The sequence below is a fragment of the Rhinatrema bivittatum genome, chromosome 10 (assembly GCF_901001135.1).
Source record: "Rhinatrema bivittatum chromosome 10, aRhiBiv1.1, whole genome shotgun sequence".
Lineage (NCBI taxonomy): Eukaryota > Metazoa > Chordata > Amphibia > Gymnophiona > Rhinatrematidae > Rhinatrema > Rhinatrema bivittatum.
This window is the reverse complement of record NC_042624.1, coordinates 98,624,640-98,646,393: the sequence shown is the minus strand read 5'-3', so window position 1 is coordinate 98,646,393 and position 21,754 is coordinate 98,624,640. Positions and strand designations below refer to the sequence as shown.

Sequence of the window (21,754 nt, the reverse complement as noted above, 5' to 3'; positions counted from 1 at the left end):
GAACCTAAGAAGCAGTTTGATTGGTTAGTGCTGATCCCAAAATCTAGGGGCACTGAGGTATGGACAGCAGTTTTAGTCACAGACTCAGCCTAGTTGCCCTTTAAAGATGAGCAGAAAAGCTGCAAATGATTACGATTCTTAAACTAAAGTGCCCACCCCTGATCTGAAAAGAAAATGCCAAATGCACAAAGACAGAAATAGAGGTAAAATCTCCTGAATCATATGTACCTTAAAGGACAATTATTCATGGAACTACACTGGCCCAGCTTGGAAGGTGCCCATGAGAAAATGAACACACACACACCCCTTACCTGGCTTTCAGGATAACCACAAATGAATATGGAACCTGATGTCCGCTCTCGAACACCAGAATGGTCACTACAAATTATTCCATTTGCAAGGCCACTAATTTTAAAAAGGATTGCATTATTACAGTTTGCTATTTTTTTCATGAGATAAGAACATAAGAAATTGCCATGCTGGGTCAGACCAAGGGTCCATCAAGCCCAGCATCCTGTTTCCAACAGAGGCCAAAACCAGGCCACAAGAACCTGGCAATTACCCAATTCAGTTAATTAATGGTCAGGGCCGGGCTGTCCACTAGGTGGTCACCTAGGGTGCAGCGAGTAGGTGACAGCGAAGAACAGCCATGTGGGGCTGCGAGTGGAGTCCATCCTACTCACGGCCAAGAGGAGTAGAGACTTGGCAGGCCATGAGCAGCGCCCATCCCGTTTGCAGCCAAGAGAAGACTCTGCAACTGTGAGCGGTGGCCATCCTGCTCGCGGTCGAGAGAAGCAGACTTGGCGGGCTGCAAGCCTCTGTTTGTGTGTATGAGATAGAGAGAGGGAGCCTGTGTGAGGGAGTGAGAGTACATGCGAGTGTGAGAGAAAAGGAACCTGTGCAAGAGAAAGTGCCAGAGAGAGAGAGAACGTGTGTGTGTGTGTGTGTGTAAGAGACAGTGTCTGTATGAGGAGGCATATGAGACAGAGAGAGGGAAGATATATATGTCTGTGTGAGAGAGAGAGAGCGAGCCTTTATGAGGGGTTTGTGTGTGAGAGAGAATGATTGTGTGTACACGAGAGAGCAATGGTTTTCGTGAAAGGGAGAGAGCCTGTTTAAGGGTACATGTGTGAATGAGACAAGGAACCTGAATGTATGAGAGAAGGGGCCTGTCTGAGTGAATAAGGGCATGTGAGGGAGAGAGCGTGTGTTGTGGGTCTAGTAGAGTGTGCATGTGTGGGAGAGCCTGTGTGCGTTTGTGTGTGAGAAAGAACCAGTGTGTATAACTGAGTGTGCGTGTGTGTATATGAGAGAAACAATAGTTTGTGCACAACGCCTGCTCCCCACTCCATCAGCTAATCCATGACAATCTCAGGGCATCTGGAAATCAAAAGGTCCCAGGTAGTTTTGTTAGTTTTAATAACTGGGTGTTAATATTTGTTGTGTGTGCTAATTTTTCAATTTTAGTTTTTGAGCTGGAACTTTGAGTTTTTAAATTATTGGATGTCACTCTGTCTGCCATTTTGAAATATTCCTTTTACTAGTACGATTGATATTTTATATTTCTTCATTTTACTGTTGCATAAATTATACTTGTCTGTTTGGGCTGGGGAGGTTGGGGCCAGGGCAGAAGGTGCACCTGGGGCATCTCATCCCCTTGCACTGGACCCTGTTAATGGTTACATATTTTCTTACACTAAGGTGCTATGCACAACCTCATGGCATCATAGAAATGATAACTGGCAAGTTAGAGCCAGACCAGTCCTCAACTGTCAATGGACAGGACCGAACTACCACTTTTAACCAAGAGAGGGTAGACACGTAGCCTTGGAAGATTAAAACAGCCAATGCTGTACTGCAGGGTTGGAAGTGTAATTCCCCTTTGCATGAACTTCAGCGCTAAAAGCAAGGGCTGGAATGGAGGGTCCTGAAGTATTCCTGGCTTGGCAGAGACAGGCCTGCGTTTCCTTGGTTTATGGAAATGTGCTCTTCTAAGGCAGTGTAATTTGGCCGCTGCCTCTGGCTAAGCTCGGGCGGGCGGGCGGGGGATGGTGTCTGCTCATAGCACAAATGTTTTTCCCACAGAACCACACTGACTGCTGTGCAATAAAGGTGGGGAGAGGAATCCCTGGCATCCTCTCATGCTCAGAACACAGAGCTAATAAACAGAGTTTAGGGCACAGAATAAAGAGCTCTCGGCAAGGAAGCAGTAACTTCGGTGTCTAACAGATGCTCCCCATGCGTTTGGAAGCCCTCCTGCTTCTTAGGCACCTTCAGTGCAATTCTTTGTAAAATAGCACAAACTTACATGGAACCTGGGAACTGGCCAGGTCTTAGCTTGGGCTGGGTAGGGAATCCGATGTTAACAGTGAAAACTGAAGAAGGCAGCAGCAAACACCTAAGATGGACTAGGGCTTTTTGCTTTTTTTTTTTTTTTTTTTTTTTTTTTTAATGCATTTCTTATCTGCTCTTCTCCAAAAGACTCAAAACAATCTTACAGCAATGATACAATACAATTTAAAAATAACATTTCAACACATTTCAATACCAACCCCAAGTATAAAATAACCCAAATACTATCCCCACACCCTCCCACCTCTGCGGAACCAATGGTGGCACTGCCCACATTTTTCTAGGCACCATACAAGAGACACATGAACAGCTTGGTTAGGCAAAGCCTGGTGCTTTCCCCTCACGCCTGCGGTCAGGCTGTGTTACAAGGCAGAAGCAGGAGCCTGAACAATTAGAACAACTTGCCTTTTGTGGACAGGCAGTCCCTGCAGAGTTGGGTGCCTCGCCCACCTTACTTCAGGCTTTTCTTCTCCAGTCCATGGAACGTGTGCTAATGATGCACAAACCCTAGAAGTCGGGCATGGTGACCATATAGGAGGTCACAACAGGAAGCAAAGGGAATAAATCTGGTCTCACTGCAGAGGAGCACACAACCTCCGGTGGCAATAAAGGCTGGCTGGTCTCTTCTGAAACGTGCCTCCTTTTAACAAGGGAGCGTGTGCTGCCTCATGCTACTCGCACCAGAACGAAGCACTAGGTCGGAGGGGGGAGGGGCAATTCCAGTCCTCAAGACAGGGCCGGATTTAGGAATAGGACACATGCCTTGAGCACCAAATTCTGAAGGTGCCCGAAAACTGGGACTCCAGGGGGGAAAAATCCCCTCACCCTCTGCCTATGGGCGTTAATTTTAAATCCAGCCCTGCCTCAAAGGTCTTAAGTCTAGTTCGAGGATATCCAGAATGAATATGCAAGAGAAAAATACAAGGGCAACTGAACACCTTTTTGGTTTAGGACGGTGTGGGAGGGGGAGGGGACCCTAAGAAAATCGACCAAGCTCCACCCCCTTAGCTTCCATCACCAACTTCTTGCTTTACATTTACAATTAAATAGTATTTTAAAAAAGTGAATATTATCAATTTCCATAATTCCAATCATTCCAACATTAAACATCCTGACAAGAGTTCCTAACATTACACGAAAACCAAAATATACCAATGTCACTTATTCCAATCCTTCTTCGTATCCCTATTAGGAAGCCAGGCTGTGATGAATGCCTCATTTTCAGATGGGTCTCAGCCATATATGGATTGAGCCAGGATTATATAGGGGACAAAATTTCTGTTGTAGGACTTCTCCTAAAAATCAGATCCCGGCTCTAACGATGTGACCACTCATTCTCCCCATCATAACTTGAATCCTGACAAAGTCTCTTCTTGAGCTGGAATGTCAGTTTTGCAAGCATGTAATTAGTGGTATAGAAAAAAAACACAAAAATGTCAGGCACCGAGAAGCTCTCCAGCAGTAGTGCCTACTACACAGTAAGTGCTGAATTACTTGCGAGTCCCAGGGTCTCAGCCTTCCCCTTTTTCTCACCATGGCCCTAACCACCAACTGGAAGGTCTTGACTTGCACCCACAGCAGCAGCAGGCTCACAAGCAGCCGCCCACAGGCACTCTTTCACCCCCTAACTCATAGACAACATGGGACAAAGTTATTTCTAAAGCAGCAGCGCCTTCCTACCATTAGGATGTCAACGGCCTGAAGATGAAGCAGAATAGGGAAAGAGTCAAGGGAACAGGAAACGTTATCCGTAAAAACTGAAGGGAAAGTACTGAGCAGAAAAACAAGCAGGAGGGAAGGACTCTTTATGGGTAAGACGCAGACATGCGACTATTACAAAAGGGTCATCACTTAATGGTTTTAAATTAGCAAATCTAAACAAATAACCCTTTCAAGTTGCATAGAAACCAAAAGTACATAATGTAGCATCTAAACTGAATAAATCAAACGACATCAGTGATAGTCAAAATGGTTCTGTTTATGAAGTTCAGCGAATACAAAAAAAAATCTACACCATAACATAGGGACTTGTTAGTTTCCTGTACATAAAAAGATTTGGTTTGAAAGCTGCAATGCACCCTCATGTTACACATCTTTGCAAAATGTAGGTCAGTTCAAAACTGGAAGCATTAATCTGCTTGTTAGGACATGTGGATATACAGAATATAAATACTGACGGAGTAAGCTACTTGCGCTAAAAAGAAAACGTGATCACAAAACAAGTAACACTTGGCCTCTCTTAAAACAAACAAATAAAAGACAGGGAGAGATGAAGAAGCCCCGGGACGTTGCCCTTCTGGTTTCCAGAGTCGACAGCACTAAGACTGCTCAGTAAGCTTTGCACTCTTGTGTTTTCGGAAGCAGCGTTTGCCCTCTGAATGAAGACAAAAAGGAGCCTGTGGCATACACATGGCCAACGTAATACTCCCAGGTCGATTCCACTGGCACCCATGAGGCGCCACTCTTCACTGACCGTGCAGGACACTGGCCCGCTCTGACCCCGTGATGCCCTTCGAGGAACTGGAGCATCACCACCTGCTTCTGCCGTGTACAACTATGTGCTCCTTACATTGAAAAGAAACACACAATGCCAAACAGAAGAGAGAAATTTTTTGCCATCCACCAAAAAAAAAAAAAAAAATAGTATCTGATGACCTGTCAAACAATAATAAGGAACTGCAAACTAAATGATACCAGCCACGTTGTCCAGGTAGCACCTTGAGGGATGCACAGGACATTTGGGCTTTCTTCCAAGACCGTGGCTCAGAGGGAAGTATCCTCCATACAAATGGTTTATGGTGGAACTCTCAATACACACGGACAGCGCCCCACGTTGCTAGGGTTTAGCTGGTTAGCAACTAGACTGCGTTAATACTAAGGATTTATAGCAAAACAAAACGCAGACAGGATACTAGTCACCTTACAAATACATGAAAGAATCTAACGTCTTGCTATCCCCTCCTCTTCCCCCCAGTAAAAAAAAAAAAAAAACAAGCAGCAAGCTACCTTGGAAAAAAGAACTTGCAAATCTTCTACTTCATGCCATTTCTCTCCGAGAAAGAGGTTCGGGCTCTATATACAAGGTATTTGTAAAATAAGATTTTTTAAACATGGAAAATGTATGTAAACGAGTAGAGGGCCAGCTGCCTTTGTCCTCTGAGCAGACCGTGCCAGCCATTATTCCTGGGCTTCTTTCCCCGCCAACCTAAATATTTCTGTTGGTCCATCCGCATGGGTGATGGTGGTGGTGAGCTGCAGCTCTTCAGTGCTACTGACGCCCAGGTCACCTGCAACCCAAGAAATCCAGTTTACATTTCTTCCTATCCCAGAAGCCCCCCCCCCCCCAACCACCCGCCCCCCCCTTCCATTTTTCCCTCTTCTGGATGGTTCTATGCTTTCTGCCTCTTGCCCATGAAACATTTAGAAGCTGAATTGCACCAAAACGTCCACATTGCTGGAATGACGGACCATGGATCGACGACACGGAACCCCACCTCCCCTCCTTTCTCAGCACACCACTCCTGTAAATGCCAGCACTGCGATCCTTTCAAAACGTTAGTGGGCTGGCTGTGATCGGTGTCGCCAGGCCAGCCCCGTGAGTTTGGAAAGCAAACTGCAGGGCTGGCATCAGAGAGGGAGTGGTGTGTGTGCTGGGCAGATGCAAGGGGGGGCTGTGTGGTGTGCCAGCCATAAACAGCAGTATTCTAACAGATGGGGGCACCCCCCCCCCGTACAATCCCAGCACACAATCGCCAAAGAAGATGATGCATGAGTTTTGGCAACCCACAAAACAAAAACAAATGTTGCCTACCGCTGTGCTAGACTATCCCTGCCCCTCCAGTCCACGAGGGGCGCGGGTGCAGGAGAATGTAGGCGTCACCGCAGGATGCACCCAGGCTACAGGAGCAAGCGCACAGGGCGCTCCAGAAACCTTGAAAACTCAAACTCAGTTCAAGCTTTCATTTATTTTTACTGTATACTGTTTTGTGTTCTTTTCAAATGCAGTAGAGAGGAATTGCTGTGTCCTTCTACACTGCCTTATCAATGGTTAGTAAAATGAAGTTTTATTTAACTTATATTCCACCATTCGCAGGGAAGGCCCGGGACAAATTGCAGACACATACTGATACAATACACAACGCTTCACAGGTCATAAAATAAACCCTTCAGCCACCTTCTCCTTCAACAGTTGCCAACCCAACAACAGTGGGACCAACACCCTATACAAATAGGTCCAACAAAAGTATTAAAGATATTCAGATATAAGCAAAATGTTCAGAGGTAGGACCTTAGAAGGAAAGGCTTCAAAGAACAAGTGCATTATGCTAGTCCAATAAAAAGGTTTCACCTACGACATTGACTTTTATATTCTGATTAAAGCTAGGATTTTTTTTTATTTTGGACCTTTAAAGCTCTGCATGGTATTGCACCATTGTACCTACAGGATAGACTGATAAAAGTCTATAGGTCAAATAGTCAGCTTCGTTCTTTCCAGCAAGGGCTAGTAGTAGTTCCAGGTAAAAAAGGACATTCACCTAAATCGCACTTTAGAAAGCGTTTTTGGTTTATTTTCTTCCCCACTTTTCCAGCGCTTAACTCTTTAGAAAGAGTTTTTTTGTGCATCTGCTCCTAAGTTATGGAACCGCCTTCCTGGGAAATTGTGAAAGCAGCAAGATTATCTGACTTTTAGGAAAGGACCAGAAACTTGAAAAGATTGGGTTGAGAGATTATTAGATTATATTATGTATGGTTTTAGCCTCAATAGACCAGACACTATTTATTTATTTATTTAAAACTTTTTTATACCGACCTTCATAGTAATAACCATATCGGATTGGTTTACAAATAACAAAGGGATAACTGAGGCAAAAATAAAGTAAATAACAATAGAGGTGAATAAGGCAATGTTACATTTAACAAGGAGTACGAACTTGGAAGCTTAAATAGCTGGAAGAAAGGTAAAGGTAGGAAGAAATTGTAACATCATACAAGAAGAATATGGTTAAAGCTTAAGGTGCTTTAACCTGGGAAAGTATGGGTCCATTGTTCAGGAGGATACTAGACTTAAGACATTAGACACTAGACTTAAGAGTTATTTTAGAAATTTAGTAAAGTGTTTATTATAGTAAATAAATGATTGCCAAGCACAACTGGCAGCATGAGAGACTGTGCAGCAGGTACTGGAGGGCATCATCAGACATCTAGCAGCAGTAACAGAGCTTAGACCATAATGGTGGAAAGAAAAGCAATCAATGCTGTCCACAACCACCCTAACAGTGACTCCTGCCTAATAAAATGAGGGATAATACACAGGGTAAGAATTTCAAACTTCTAGTCCATTGGTGTCTGTGTAATTGGTCATAACATGACCCTAATCAATATTACCTAGGCCCCATCTAAGCTCAAGCACACCTGAGTTTACCTGGCCCAGAAATCTGGCCAATTTAAATCTTTAGCCACCTCTGTGCTGCTGGAGCATCCATGGCAATTGATCTCAGTATCTTCTGTTAACCATTGCGATATCCATGCTGTGCTCTTGGTTGGCATCTCTGATTTTTGGGGGACACCCAACTCGTCAGGGGATATATATATATATATATATATATATATATACACACACATATATATACACACACACACATATGTGTGTGTGTATATATATATATATATATATATATATATACATACACATACACACACACACATATACATACATATATACACATATACATACATATATACACATATACATATACACACACACACACACACACACACACACACATCCACACGCCACCTTTCATTGTGTGTTCAATGTCAAGCTTACTGCGCTCACTATGGCCTGTGTAACAAAAGTTCCACATGTACAGTTATTTGAGTCTCTCTCCACCCTGCAATAAAGCATTGGCTTAGGTCCTTGTTTCTTAGCAGCTTCCACTGTGCACAGCTTGCTACTCATTGGGGTTGATTTTAAAACCCCTGCGGCCGGTGGCGCGAACAAAAGTACACGCACGCGTATGTTTTGAAGATCTACCTCATTATATTTTAGATATCTGGAACAGTTAAACTCAGGTGCATAAAATATTCCCCCACCCACCAATGGCGCAATGCAAAATCAAAAACAAAACCCCTGTGTCAAAAGTCTTATTCTAGTTCTTCTAAAAAGAAAAATGACTATATTGGATGGACATGCAGATAGTAGAATATGCTGTTGACCATGAACACAGATGTATCATCCTTAAGGATTAAGAACATAAGAACATGCCATACTGGGTCAGACCAAGGGTCCATCAAGCCCAGCATCCTGTTTCCAACAGTGGCCAATCCAGGCCATAAGGACCTGGCAAGTACCCAAAAACTAAGTCTATTCCATGTAACCATTGCTAATGGTTTCCATTTAAGTTATCTTTCCAATTAAGTTATCCATGCTTGCTTTCTCTTTTCTCTCGTACTTCGCTTTTTACCTTATTCTTTATTATCCAATTATTATCCAATATCTCCCAGTTAAACCCCCCTGTTCAATGTAATTTCCTTTCTCAGTTAATTGTGAACCGACATGATGTGTCCTACGAATGCCGGTATATAAAAATGTTAAATAAATAAATAAATAAATAAATAAATAAATAAAATAATGGCAGTGGCTATTCTCTAAGTGAACTTAATAGCAGGTAATGGACTTCTCCTCCAAGAACTTATCCAATCCTTTTTTAAACACAGCTATACTAACTGCACTAACCACATTCTCTGGCAACAAATTCCATAGTTTAATTGTGCGTTGAGTAAAAAAGAACTTTCTCCGATTAGTTTTAAATGTGCCCCATGCTAACTTCATGGAGTGCCCCCTAGTCTTTCTACTATCCGAAAGACTAAATAACCGATTCACATCTACCCGTTCTAGACCTCTCATGATTTTAAACACCTCTATCATATCCCCCCTCAGATATTCAGACTGTATCATTAACATGAAAATCTAAATAATGACATCTGCAAGTAGGTATGTAACTAGATATTAACTAGGTATATCATAAAAATATTTGATGATACTCAGTTAATACATGTCAAAGGTATATTGCTTCATAAAACAAAAGGAAACCAGTATCTAAGTAAGGCCACCCCCCATGGAACAAGAAAAACATAAAGACAGAACATCAGACAAAGTGTGAGTACTTCAGTCCATAACATGAAGGGTGCAAGATGTCTTCTACGGCAAAGGATGGGATGATTTCTAAGAACAATGACAAATGGTGTATACAGTTTTCATGGTACGGTGCGGTGCTTCTCTGACATCGAAGCATAACATCTACTCTCACTATTAAGTTAGATGTGCGTGTTATGGATTAAAGCCTAATACAAGAGAAAAAAATCCAACTTAATCAATAAGAAAATTCCATAAAAAATGTCAATAATTCCCTACAAAGACTATTACTAACCTGCATAATGTTCCCACTTTACTAGGAGGTAACATACAATATTCAAAACCACAAACATCTTAGGTGCTTAGACATCACAAAGATATATTTCACTGAACTACATAAATTCATTCATTTCAAACTCTGTTTTCAATTGTAAAAATACACAAACACAAACTTTCTTCATTCTCTTCTCTCTTATTATAATCCCTAATACTGTTACATTTGCTTTTATTTTTTTAACTAATCAAGTACACTGCACAAGAGTTACTGAGTTTGCAAAGTGTATTGTTGAAAGTGCTCATGAAAAAGAAAAAAAAACAAAAAACAATCTATAAGCCTTGTAAGATTATGACATAGGCAAGGACAAGCCTAGGGTGTTCAGCGATTTGCTGAGCCTGTGCTTTTCCTTCCCAGACACTCATATTGTGATTGGCAATCATTTATTTACTATAATAAACATTTTACTAGAAACATAGAAATGACGGCAGAAGACGACCAAATGGCCCATCCAGTCTGCCCAGCAAGCTACGCACTTTATCCATTTTTATTTCCCTTTTTCTCTCTCCCACCTGTTACTATTGGCTTCCAGTACCCTCCAGCCCTAATTCCCCTCCACCCCACCACCAATTTAGAGAGCAGCGCCGTATCTGCATCCGAGTGACATCCAGCTCAATTAGGGGTAGCAACCGCTGTAACAAGCAGGCCACCCCCTTGCCCCATACTCTTACCCACCCCTGTTATTTTTTGTTTGTTTTTTTAAATTTTTTTTGGAGATAGCAGCCCTCCATCCTTCCGCTCCATGAAGGTGGAACAATAACTACTGGCCACTGGCATCCCGCTCCGTGAATGCCTCTGTGGCTACTGCCGCTCCGTGCAGTGTTTGAATGCCTCTGTGGCTACTGCCGCTCCGTGCAGTGTTTGAATGCCTCCACTTTATTCACGCCCTCTAGACTTGATGGATCCACACAGTGTTTATCCCACGCCCCTTTGAAGTCCTTCACAGTTTTGGACTTCACCACTTCCTCCGGAAGGGCGTTCCAGGCATCCACCACCCTTTCCGTGAAGAAATACTTCCTGACATTGGTTCTTAGTCTTCCTCCCTGGAGCCTCAGCTCGTGACCCCTGGTTCTGCTGATTTTCTTCTGGCGGAAAAGGTTTGTCGTTGTCTTTGGATTGTTAAAGTTATTCAAGTATCTGAAGGTCTGAATCATATCACCCCTGCTCCTCCTTTCCTCCAGGGTGTACATATTCAGATTCTTCAATCTCTCCTCGTATGACATCCAATGAAGACCCTCCACCTTTCTGGTCGCCCTTCTCTGTACCGCTTCCATCTTGTCTCTGTCTCTTTGTAGATACGGTCTCCAGAACTGAACACAGTACTCCAGGTGAGGCCTCACCAAGGACCTGTACAAGGGGATAATCACTTCCCTTTTCCCTGCTACATAAAATTGAAAAATGTCTATCGGGGGTGGGGAAGTACATCTTCCAATTTCTGCCCTGGGTGGGATTTGGGCTACTTATGGCTCTGGGCTCCTTCCCCAGGCTAAAGGTATATAATGGAGCAAGCGAGGAGGGGGACGGCGCAGGCTCCAGGCATAAGTGAAGGCAGCCCACTTCCTGTGCACAGTGATCTGGTTTTCCCCAACTGCAAATCTCTTGGGATCTGAACCTGTAGCTTTCTGGCTCCCAACTGGGGGGTTCTGCTGCTGAGTTAAAGGAGCAGCACCTCCAGCTGTGCTCGTAGGAGAACCCTATCCATTTCAGCCCGGCTGCTCACACTCATTCTTTTATTACTCCCCCCCCCGTCACAAAGTTATTCCTAAGGCTCCCTACTACCTAGGGACGTCTCTGCTGGTCAATGGTTCCATGCAATCCACTTGCAACATCCTCTCCACCGCAGACAGACAGAGCAGCTCAGAGAGTGCTCTCATGGCTGTGCTGGGGACAGCAGATTTGCTTTTCTTCTTTTCTCAAAATTAATTTTGTGGTGGTGCCATTGCACCACTGCAGCTGCCCATGTTTCATGGAAAAAATGTGCATCAAGGCTGCCTGCTCACCTGAAAGGCTATGGATGCTAATTCTTATAATGCAAGTGGTCATGAAAGCTGGTCTAGTTCTTACAAAATGATTAGTGAAAGAAATAAAAAAGTTTCTCTTGCATCTCCTTAAACTGCCATGAAAACGTCCCCTGTTTAGTTTCCTCAAACTCTGCCCTCGGCACCTTTAACTAATTCTGGTTTCCAGGAGAACCAAACTGCACAAAATTATCCAGGTTCTTACTCCAAACGGATGCCTGAAGACCAGACCCACTAGAGGTGAGTGAGTCACCAAGTCTGGGAAGACCTATAGGGCTGCGCAAGGGCAGTTTCATAAGAGGTCCAGCCTGCGCCTACTGCTGAGAAACCGCTAGAGATGTAACAAAGATCAAACCTATGCATATTTAAAAAAAACCAAAAACATTTATTAAAAAGACGAGACTTCTACAGCTCCCCCCGCCTTTTCTTCACAGGGCGTGGAGGAGGGGGCCCTGTCCACCCTGTATCATGCAATGCGTGGCCTCACATGTTTGCAGGGGATTGATAGCCCCCCCAACTCGGATTTTTTTTTTTTTCATCTCTGGCACTGGAAAGCAACTCACCATTTGACTGGTCATCGCCATAATCCTTGTGCGACGGTGCGTACAGGAACATGAGGGCAAACACGTACAGGTTCCACATCCCATAGATGCCTGTGAAAAAGGCACTGTTTGCTTGTACGGTCATGTCGCCCCACTTCCAATGGCCTTCACTCACCTGCCAAAAATCAAATAATTCAGGACAGAGCAAGAAGACAAAAAACCCCCTCCCAAAAACTCAGTCTCACACCCACTTCTATGACCTTCTGGTGCGCCTTTCATTCCCAAAGATCTCAGGGTAATTGGCACACATGCAAGTCAAACTTGCAGCCACATCATAAGATGCAAGCTCTAGTGCTAGATCTGCTGTCCTGAAGCCTGTGGAAACAAAACAAGGGTCCCTTCACCAAATTAAGTTTTGGTGAGTGTGGTACACTAGTGGCAGCATAGTTACACACTGGTTGACTTTTTAAAAGGTAACACAAAAAAACTTGACTACAGCACGAAAAAAAATTATCTTCCGCTAGTACAGAGTACCGACCCACCAAAAGTAAATCTCCAGCCTGAACATAACTAAACCCATTAGGCCCTGGTATCCTGGCACTTAAGCCTTTTGGAAGGAAGGGAGAGGCTATAGGAAAACATTGATAAAACCTGCAAAATGCATGGACTTGCATGACCTGGAGAGCTTGATGAGTAAGTGCCAAGTTTCCATGAGGCTACCACCGCTCAAACATGAATCTTTCATGAAACTTTCAGTGTGCAGCCTGATTCAAAAGCATGAACCACTGCAATCTGCTAAGGGATTTGTTTCGATATATTTATATCTCTGCCTCTTTTAGTGGGCCCTTGAGAAGTTTGTGTGTTATGCTGTTAAATCCTTTTCTCCTGCATGCTGCTATTTATTAATAGCTCTCTGTGCTACACTGTTTGGCGTAGGCCTCGCCACCTGAAAAATGTATTTTACAAAGCTGTAGAGAGTATTTTTTTGGCTAGACTTTATACCAGAGGACTCAAATATCCAGGAGTAAATGGATTACAGTGGGCGCACAGAGGAGAGAATGACCTTGCCGGTGGCTGAAGAGAATCAGTAGGCACTGCTTTGGGAAATTTTTAGAACAAACATTTTGGAGAGAATTAACTCCAACATTATTTAATCTCCCATCAATCAACACGCTTCGCTAGTAATAACGTTAATAAATGTTATTTATTCAATGCTATCTATACTTATATATAATTATCTGATCTTCATTTTCCTTCTCACTCCAAGTTATTGATTTCCTTGTTATATGTAACTGCTTTTTCTGCACTATTGTTCAAATTGTAAAGTTTTATTATTATTGCACCCCTGTTTCTTGTGAACCAGCATGATGGGACTATCGTCCTGAATGTTGGTATATAAAAAAAACTTAAATAAATAATAAATAAATAACTATTGGGGTACATTTATTGTGTTTTTGTGTCTGTACTAAGTAGCTAGTCAGATGCAGGCAAAAGCCAGGAGTTTTGTGTGTTTGGTTTTCCCTCCCTTTCCCCCCCCCCCCCCAATCCTTTGATTTATAGGCAGGAGACAGACACTTTCAATTAAAAAATAATAATAATCAGCCTTTTAACAAATTCAGGATTGCCCCAGGCCTTATCAAGAGTTTAATCATCCAATTTTAGGTCACTACCAGATAAATAGTGAATAAACTAATACATTTAAAGGACTCTTAACAACCTAAACTTAATTAGGAACTGAACAAAATTAAGATGAAGGCAGCAGTGGCAGCAAGAGGTGGGCCTTCCAGTCTTTTGCACCGAGTGTCACATATATGATTTTTTACCCACCGGTGAGATGTTCCATGTGTGCAGCCAGTGCAAAGAGCTCCTGTCTCTCAGAGACCAAAGTCTGATCTCTGGAGGATAGAGTGGCTCAGTGTGCTGTGGCGGTCAAAAAAGAAATGTTAGGAATTATTAGGAAGGGAATGGTGCACAAGACAGTGGATGTCATAATGCCTTTGTATCGTTCCATGGTGAGACCACACTTTGAATACTATGTGCAATTCTGTTCACCGCATCTCAAAAAATATATAGTTGCACTGGAGAAAGTACAAAGAAGGGTGACCAAAATGATAAAGTTATGGAACGGCTCCCCTATGAGGAAAGGCTAAAGTGGTTAGGGCTGTTCAGCTTGGAGAAGAGACTGCTGAGGAGGAATATGATATAGGTCTACAAAAATCATGAGATGACTTGAACAGGTAAATGTAAATTGGTTATTTATTTTCTCAGACAATAAAAGGCCTAGGGGGTACTCCATGAAGTTAACAAGTAGCTCATTTAAAATAAATTGGAGAAAACGCTTTCACTCAATGCATAAATAAGCTCTGGAATTCATTGCCAGCGGATGTGGTTACAGCAGTTAGTGTAACTGGGTTTAAAAATGCTTTGAATAAGTTCCTAGTAGAGAAGTCCATAAACTGCTATTAATCAATAAGGAATCAATTGGGATCTATTTAATGTTTGGGTACTTGTCAGGTACTTGTGACTTGGATTGGCCATTCTTGGAAACAGGAAGCTGGGCTTGATCTGATCCGGTATGGCATGTTCTTATGTTCTTATGTAAGACCTGTAACCCAGAGACACCCAGTCTCCTCGACTGAGAAACATTCAGGATATCTGCCCCCACTCCCACAGAGGACTCAAATATTCAGGAATACGGTGGGCTCTGGTAGGTTAAGGCCTGGGATAAAGACACATCCTCTGTCCACACTGGGACCCTAAAATAATGCCTTTTCTGCATTGAAACTGAAATTGATCCTCCAACACACAATAAGTGGATGTCTGTAAAGGAAGAAGCCATCCAATGCAACCAAAAACCCTTTAACATTATCAAACCTCAGAAAAGAAAGCTCCTTCTGATTGAAGATGCAATCAGAGGAACTAATTTGGGAACTCTTTTCAAAGGCAACTCAAAAATTAAATGCCTTCCAGAATCTTCAGCTGGTGGAAATGCAAACCATGTAACCAGTGCAATTATAGAAAAAAGTAAAGACTAATATCAATGTTATCCATCTGGGGACCAACAAACTCGCCAGAAAAAGTATCCAAGCAGTACATAAAGACTTCCAGTATGTGGGGGAAGGAGATTAAACCCATAGAAAAGAATATTGCATTTACTGAAATATTACCTGTTCACAGAAAGGAAAAGGAAAGGATAAGCCAGAGAGAAAATCAACACATGGCTCAAAACATAAAGAAAGCGGATTTGGATACAGTGAGGCTGGGTTTTGTATGCATACTTTCCTATCTAACTCATTTTCTTTGCAGTGGTATAAAAGGACAACTTTATTTCTCTTTTCTCTCTTAACCTTTTCCTTCTGCAGGGAGAAGTAAGGAGGAGACTACTGAGCAATCAGAATCCATGCTGCATAGGCTTGCTGCCTTCCGGTGTGATGAGAGTCGGAAAGACAACCCCAAAGGAACTGGAGATTGACTGGACAGACAGATGAGAAATGGATACCACACTTGCCATGGGCACACCAATGCTACGAGGATTACTCTTGCCCTGTCCTGAGGGATCTTCTGGCCACGAGAGGGATTGGAGAGTACGCAAACGTGATCTAATCTAGTACAAATGCAATGGAAGCTAATCTGTAGTTTCTCGGATGCAAAGAACAAAAGGTTCTCAACCTTCCTGTTGATCTCCAAGGCAAAAAGATTGATCCACTGGCATTCCCCAATGACCGAACAAGTTGTGAAGTCTTGATGAAAGGGACTCTTGTGCAGTTGTGGAACTCTGCTGAGACATTTGCCAATAAATTTCAGACTCCCAGTAAGTATAATACCTGGAGATGTACATTGTGAGGATTAGCCCACAACCAGATTTGAAAGGCTTCTTCATGGAAGGCTTGTTGTTTAAATAAAACATGCCCACCTGACTATATGAAATTGAAATTCTCTTGTTCAAGAGCAGATGGAGAAAGCCCTTAGAACTAACTGATGGCTCTCATTTCCAGAAAGTGGATTTCTTGGTTGACTTTCAACCAAGGCCAGGTTCTTATGGCCTGGATTGGCCACTGTTGGAAACAGGATGCTGGGCTTGATGGACCCTTGGTCTGACCCAGTATGGCATGTTCTTATGTTCTTGAGTTTGTGTTTTACAACTTTTGTTTGCTCTTCGCTGCCTCTGCAACCTCTTAAAGATTTTTTTTTTAATTGAAAAAATGCAAGGCCATCAAGCCTGCTGTCATATCTCACAGACTTCCATTCTGTCTGCTACTGATGCCTGAGCCGGATCATGATGCTCTCAGCTGTTTTGGTTGTAGTTAGTTATCATCAAGTGCACGGCAGTACTACGCCTGGAAAATAGAGGCCCTGTGGAAAATGCTGTCGGATAAGGCCCCGAAGCCTCGGCACAAAGTCAAGCAGCAGAGCTGTTCTTCTTGGAGCAAGGCCTCTTCAGAGGCAAGAATCAGCTTCCTCACAAGTAAGGAAAGACACCTCTTCCCCCCATTCCTGTGGTAATGGCTCCCAGATCCACCACAGCTCAGACATTGAACAAGGTGTGGAACACTGTGCCGGATAAGGTGCTGAGAAGGGTCCCACTGGGGCAGTCTCTCTTGGCATTAAAAAAATAAAAATAAAAAAAAAATGGTGCCACCCGTGCCGGTTCAAAAGGAGCAGACCCTTCCTAGACACTGAAATGGAGATAACTTGCTTAGCACAAATGTCTTTTTGTCATTTATGGTATGGAAGATTCCTATGGTGCCAAGTCATTTATTCTACCTGGATCCGTGGCTGGCCCAGTTGCCATCCGTCTCATTAGTGTGGAGCACATAAATCCAGGATGCAATCAGCCCCCTTGGTGCAGGATGCTAAGGCTCATTTGACTTTGCCTGAATGGATTGTCTTGGTGTATAAGACCATGGAATGCAGAAGTTTGGCGCAGAAGATAGTTTTGCCAGCAATATGGCTTTGCTCCAGTCAGCAAGAGACATCGGCACAACCAGTGCTAAGTGTGTCAAACCTGCTGCTTCTGCAGTTGCAACCACTGCGGCTCTAAGCTTCTCCTCCAGCGCTTCCAGCAGTGACCGCTCTCAGTGAGAATTGTGTTATCATTGGTACTGCGTGTTGTACCTATATTCCTACAGCAGCTTATGAACATAATATGTCATATGTTTTTCAACACCTTCGAAATCTCTCTCATATTATGTATGCACAAGGTGGTATAAATCCTGCTACTGATTCATGGCTTGACTCTATATTTTCCTGGCTTCCTTCAATTTCTTGGTTACGTAAGTTACTATTTTCTGTATTTGCTATCTTCTGTATACTGATTTTTGGTTGTTGTTGTTTTCAGTGTTCTTTTTCACTTCTATCACATATGCGTATTCGTTCTTCTCTATTACACGTACCTACTTCTATTCCTGGTTCCCATTTCGTTTCCCGGCCAATGAACTATTCTGAAGAGGATGTCTCCAACTCCAGTGCAGTGGTAGCACAACTGGCAGAGCCACTGAAGAATTTCTTTGCTTGCTTGAGCTCTGAAGACAAGAGAGAGGGAGCCTGAAACTACTTCTGTCCAAGATGGAGGAACTTTTCTTTACATAGTGGGGGCACCCAGAGTCCCCTGGATGTTCTCTCTCACCTCAGGCTCGTCGGGCAGTTGTAACGAGCTCCTGTCCTGAGTTGGTAAACATATCTCCTCCAGGGGAGTCTCTTCATGGATCAGAAAGGGGGAAAGTGGGTTCAGCTCATTCTGAGTTCCTACTGGAAGTTTCCTCCTCAGTCCACCAGAGGTCTCCTCCTCTGTTTCCCGGCTCAGCGTTCCCCTGTGGTCAGAGAAGGATTCTATGGTGATTCCTTCAGATCCCCTGTCAGGCTTGCCTTAGCATACATATGCTTTTTGGGTAAGCTAGTAAAGATGCTGTCCATCAGTGTTAGAAAAGGGAAGGACTCAATAATGGTTGTCTTTAGGCTGCTGCTAAAGCCTTGCTGGAAGTTAGAGAAATTACATCCATTCCAGTGTGTAGCCTGCTCCAGCACGTGCAGATAAGGATTTGGCAGGCTTTGATTTTTCATGTCATTAGTACCCCAAAAGCTTGATCTGAAGTAGAGTCTAGGCCTCCCCAGGCTTTGAAATACTCCAGTTAAGTTGCTACCCTTAACAGAAACATGGAGGTAACCTGCACGGAGTAGCAGCTACTACCATAAGAAACTTGCTGGGCAGACTTGATGGACATTTGGTGTTTTTCTGCCGTCATTACTATGTTACCATGCTAGATGTGTTTGGGAAGAAGGACTTTCAAGGATCCATGTTTAGCACTCGGCGGCTCACCAGTTACACATGGTGCAGTATGTATACAAGTGTGTGCAAAAGCTGCAGCCTTTGATGGAATAGTCAGGCCCCGCGCATGCAGAGTTCCTTCAAGCCAAGGAAAATGCGGATGAGTGTGAAAAGCATATTATCCGGTCTGCACATGAAGCATTTGACACTGCAGTTAGAACCTTGGCTGCTTCTATAAGAGCCAGAAGACTCAAGTGATTATGAGCGAGTGGCCTTCATGAGGATGTGCATGACTAACTGCTGGATGAATCCTGTAAAGGATAGAAGTTATGCAGGAGACTGTGGTTAAAAGGAGCATCAATCCAGTCTACAGTCACTGTGCAGTGATGGAAGATCAGATGCCCATACTTCCCCTACATGCATCCATTTTTCCAGAGACACATCCCCTTCCATCCTTTTTAATGTTACCAAGCTCTTCCTACCCTACCACAGCAGCTGCCTGCTAGAGGTCAGCAGAAGGAGAGGTATCAGCCGAAGGCCCAGCAACAGTTGCGGCCTAAACCTAGGAAGAGTTTTCGATGTCCCTGAGACCCGTCTCCTCCAGTAGGGGAAGCATATAGTCTTTCCTTTCAGAATGGGTCCGCACTACAAAGGACAATTGGTTCCTGAAAATTATGGAATAAATATGGCTGGTGTCTTTGTCTCTCTCAGGCCCCTTCCTATTTAACTTATTTTCTCTTTTTTTCTATATGCCTATGATCAATCTAGGTGGTTCACAAATTTTTCACATACATAAAATTTTAAAATAAATGAAATACAGTACCAGTACAAATATAAAAAACATACAATATGAACAAACAACTCGACATAAGAACATAAGAAATTATCATGCTGGGTCAGACCAAGGGTCCATCAAGCCCAGCATCCTGTTTCCAACAGAGGCCGAACCTGGCAATTACCCAAACACTAAGAAGATCCCATGTTCCTGATGCCAGTAATAGCAGAGACCATTCCTTAAGTCAACTTGATTAATAGCAGTTAATGGTCTTCTCCTCTAAACATTTTGCTGCTTAACTCTTCAGCCCTGTCTCTTACCCATTAGATATCATTAAAAGCCTCCTTAAAAAGCCAGGTTGTTAAGCGCTTTCCTGAATAGCTTATGCTCTCATTAGCCGTAACTCCTTCGGCATTGAATTCCAGAGTACTGGTCCTGCCACTGTAATCGCTTGTCCACGCACCATGTTCAAGCAAGCTTAAAGACCTTTATTCCCAGACCATAATTCCCTTTGCGGCACATACCACTGTAATCTGGATCTCAACCATCCATTTTCCAATTTATAGAGTACCTTATGTATTATTATTAGTAACATTTTAAAATGGATCCTAAAAGCTACTCCACAGAGAACTCTGGGCAGGAATTACTGTACTGATTTAATCACGTCTTTTGGCAACTCTAGAAGTGAGTTACAGTAGTCAATATTTAGTACCATAATTTCCATAACTAACCAAAAATCAGTCTCCAGATAAGCCTTTAAATCAACACTCACACACAACTTGAAGTACCCAGTTTTCACCAAGCTCAATCTAATTAGCTGCAGTTGGAAATAGCCTCTCTTCTTCAGCAGAAGGCAATCAAGCTTGCTCCATCTCAAGAATATGGCCAGGGATTCTATCCCCAGTACCTTCTGATCTCCCAAAAAATCTGGAGGATTAAGACCTATTCCTGGATTTATGGAAGCTGAACAAATTGATCCGAGAGTTTCAGGATGAACTTCCTCCAAACTATCGTCCTTCATCCAGCCAAACAATTGAATGTGCCCCCTGGATCTGAAAGAGGCTTATTTGCACCCTCTCATTCTCCCTGCCCATCCAAAGTTTCTCAGACTGGTGGTGCGGGTATATTACCAGTAGAAGGTACTTCCTTTTGACCTATTGGCAACCCTGAGAATGTTTACAAAATGTCTTAGTTTTAACTGTGCAACTTTGTGACCTCAACCTGTGTGAATAAAAGGGGCAGAGTGAAGTCGGGTGAGCAAACGTATGCATGGGAATTTTATCTAGAACTGCCCATGGGTACTTTCCATCTACTTTAGGAAGTATGAGAAAAGTATCCGCATTCCCCACTTGCAAAAAAATTTTGAAATGGGAAACTGTGTAGGGAGTTTCCCCTCAAAAACATGCCTGTAGCCCTGCAGCTTCTGCAGGGAAACCGAAGACTGATCTCCCCTATCTTAAACTTTAGGGCTTTTTTGACTAAAAGAAGTGTCTTTAATGAAATGGTCCCCCCAGCTTCCGCTCGCTAAACATTAACTTCCCTAAACCTGGTCTCCAGATGTCTGTGCGGGAGGCTCCAAGCATCCCCTGGTGCACTTGAAGTTATACTTGCTGGAATGCTTCCCACCCTCTCTAAAACTAATACCTGCTGAGGAATGAAATGAAAGCAGAGAGAGAAGGGACGATCTCAGTGGTTTGGGCCATCTTAACTATGGAGTTATAGAAATACTTTTCTTTGCTAGGATTGATGCTGTCGAGGCTCCTAAAATGGAGATAATCCTGGAGCCAAGGCAGGTGGGTGCAGAGAGACCACGTTCACAGGAACCCACTGGATGGCCACACTCACCTGACTGGTGATGAAGAAGACGACAGTGAGGGCTGCACAGGCCAATGTGACGAGCATGAAGAACTTAAACCGAAAAATTCTTCCCTATAAAAAGAGTGAAAGGTTAAACACAATATCAATAATAATTATTCTTAAGTTTTCTTCCAGAAATTTGCCTCTTGTAATATACTGTTCAAGTCCCCCTGATCCTCCCCACCACGTATATAGAATGTACATAATAGAATGTATATAGAATGTATATAACTCCTGCTTCTTGTAAATAAACCACCTTATCTCCCTCCTCTGTTCCCAGCATACTCATATAGTTCCAAGTTACTTCCCTGCTCCTTCCCTCCCAGTTATATCATCAGTTACAATGTAAAGCCCTGTTGGCTGAATTTGCTGTTGTCTGGAAACCGATGTGATGTCTCGTGCGAATGTCGGTATAGAAAAATGTTAAATAAAATAAATAAATACAAAAAGTCTACACCTAGTTCAGCCACGAGTTC

At 43.1% G+C, this 21,754-nt stretch overlaps 1 protein-coding gene across 2 annotated transcripts in view; it reads right to left on the bottom strand.

Moving 5' to 3' along the window:
* Positions 1–4,309: 4,309 nt before the first annotated feature.
* The window catches only part of WLS (Wnt ligand secretion mediator), an 86,684-nt gene continuing 69,239 nt past the window's right edge, over positions 4,310–21,754 (bottom strand). For both annotated transcript variants that reach the window (XM_029618073.1, XM_029618072.1), the window contains exons 10-12: positions 21,267–21,350; positions 12,403–12,556; positions 4,310–5,639 (exon numbers count right to left, since the gene is read on the bottom strand). In XM_029618073.1, coding sequence (XP_029473933.1) covers positions 5,530–5,639; positions 12,403–12,556; positions 21,267–21,350 — 348 coding nt within the window. In that variant the 3' untranslated portion in view covers positions 4,310–5,529. The remainder of the gene's footprint in view (positions 5,640–12,402; positions 12,557–21,266; positions 21,351–21,754) is intronic.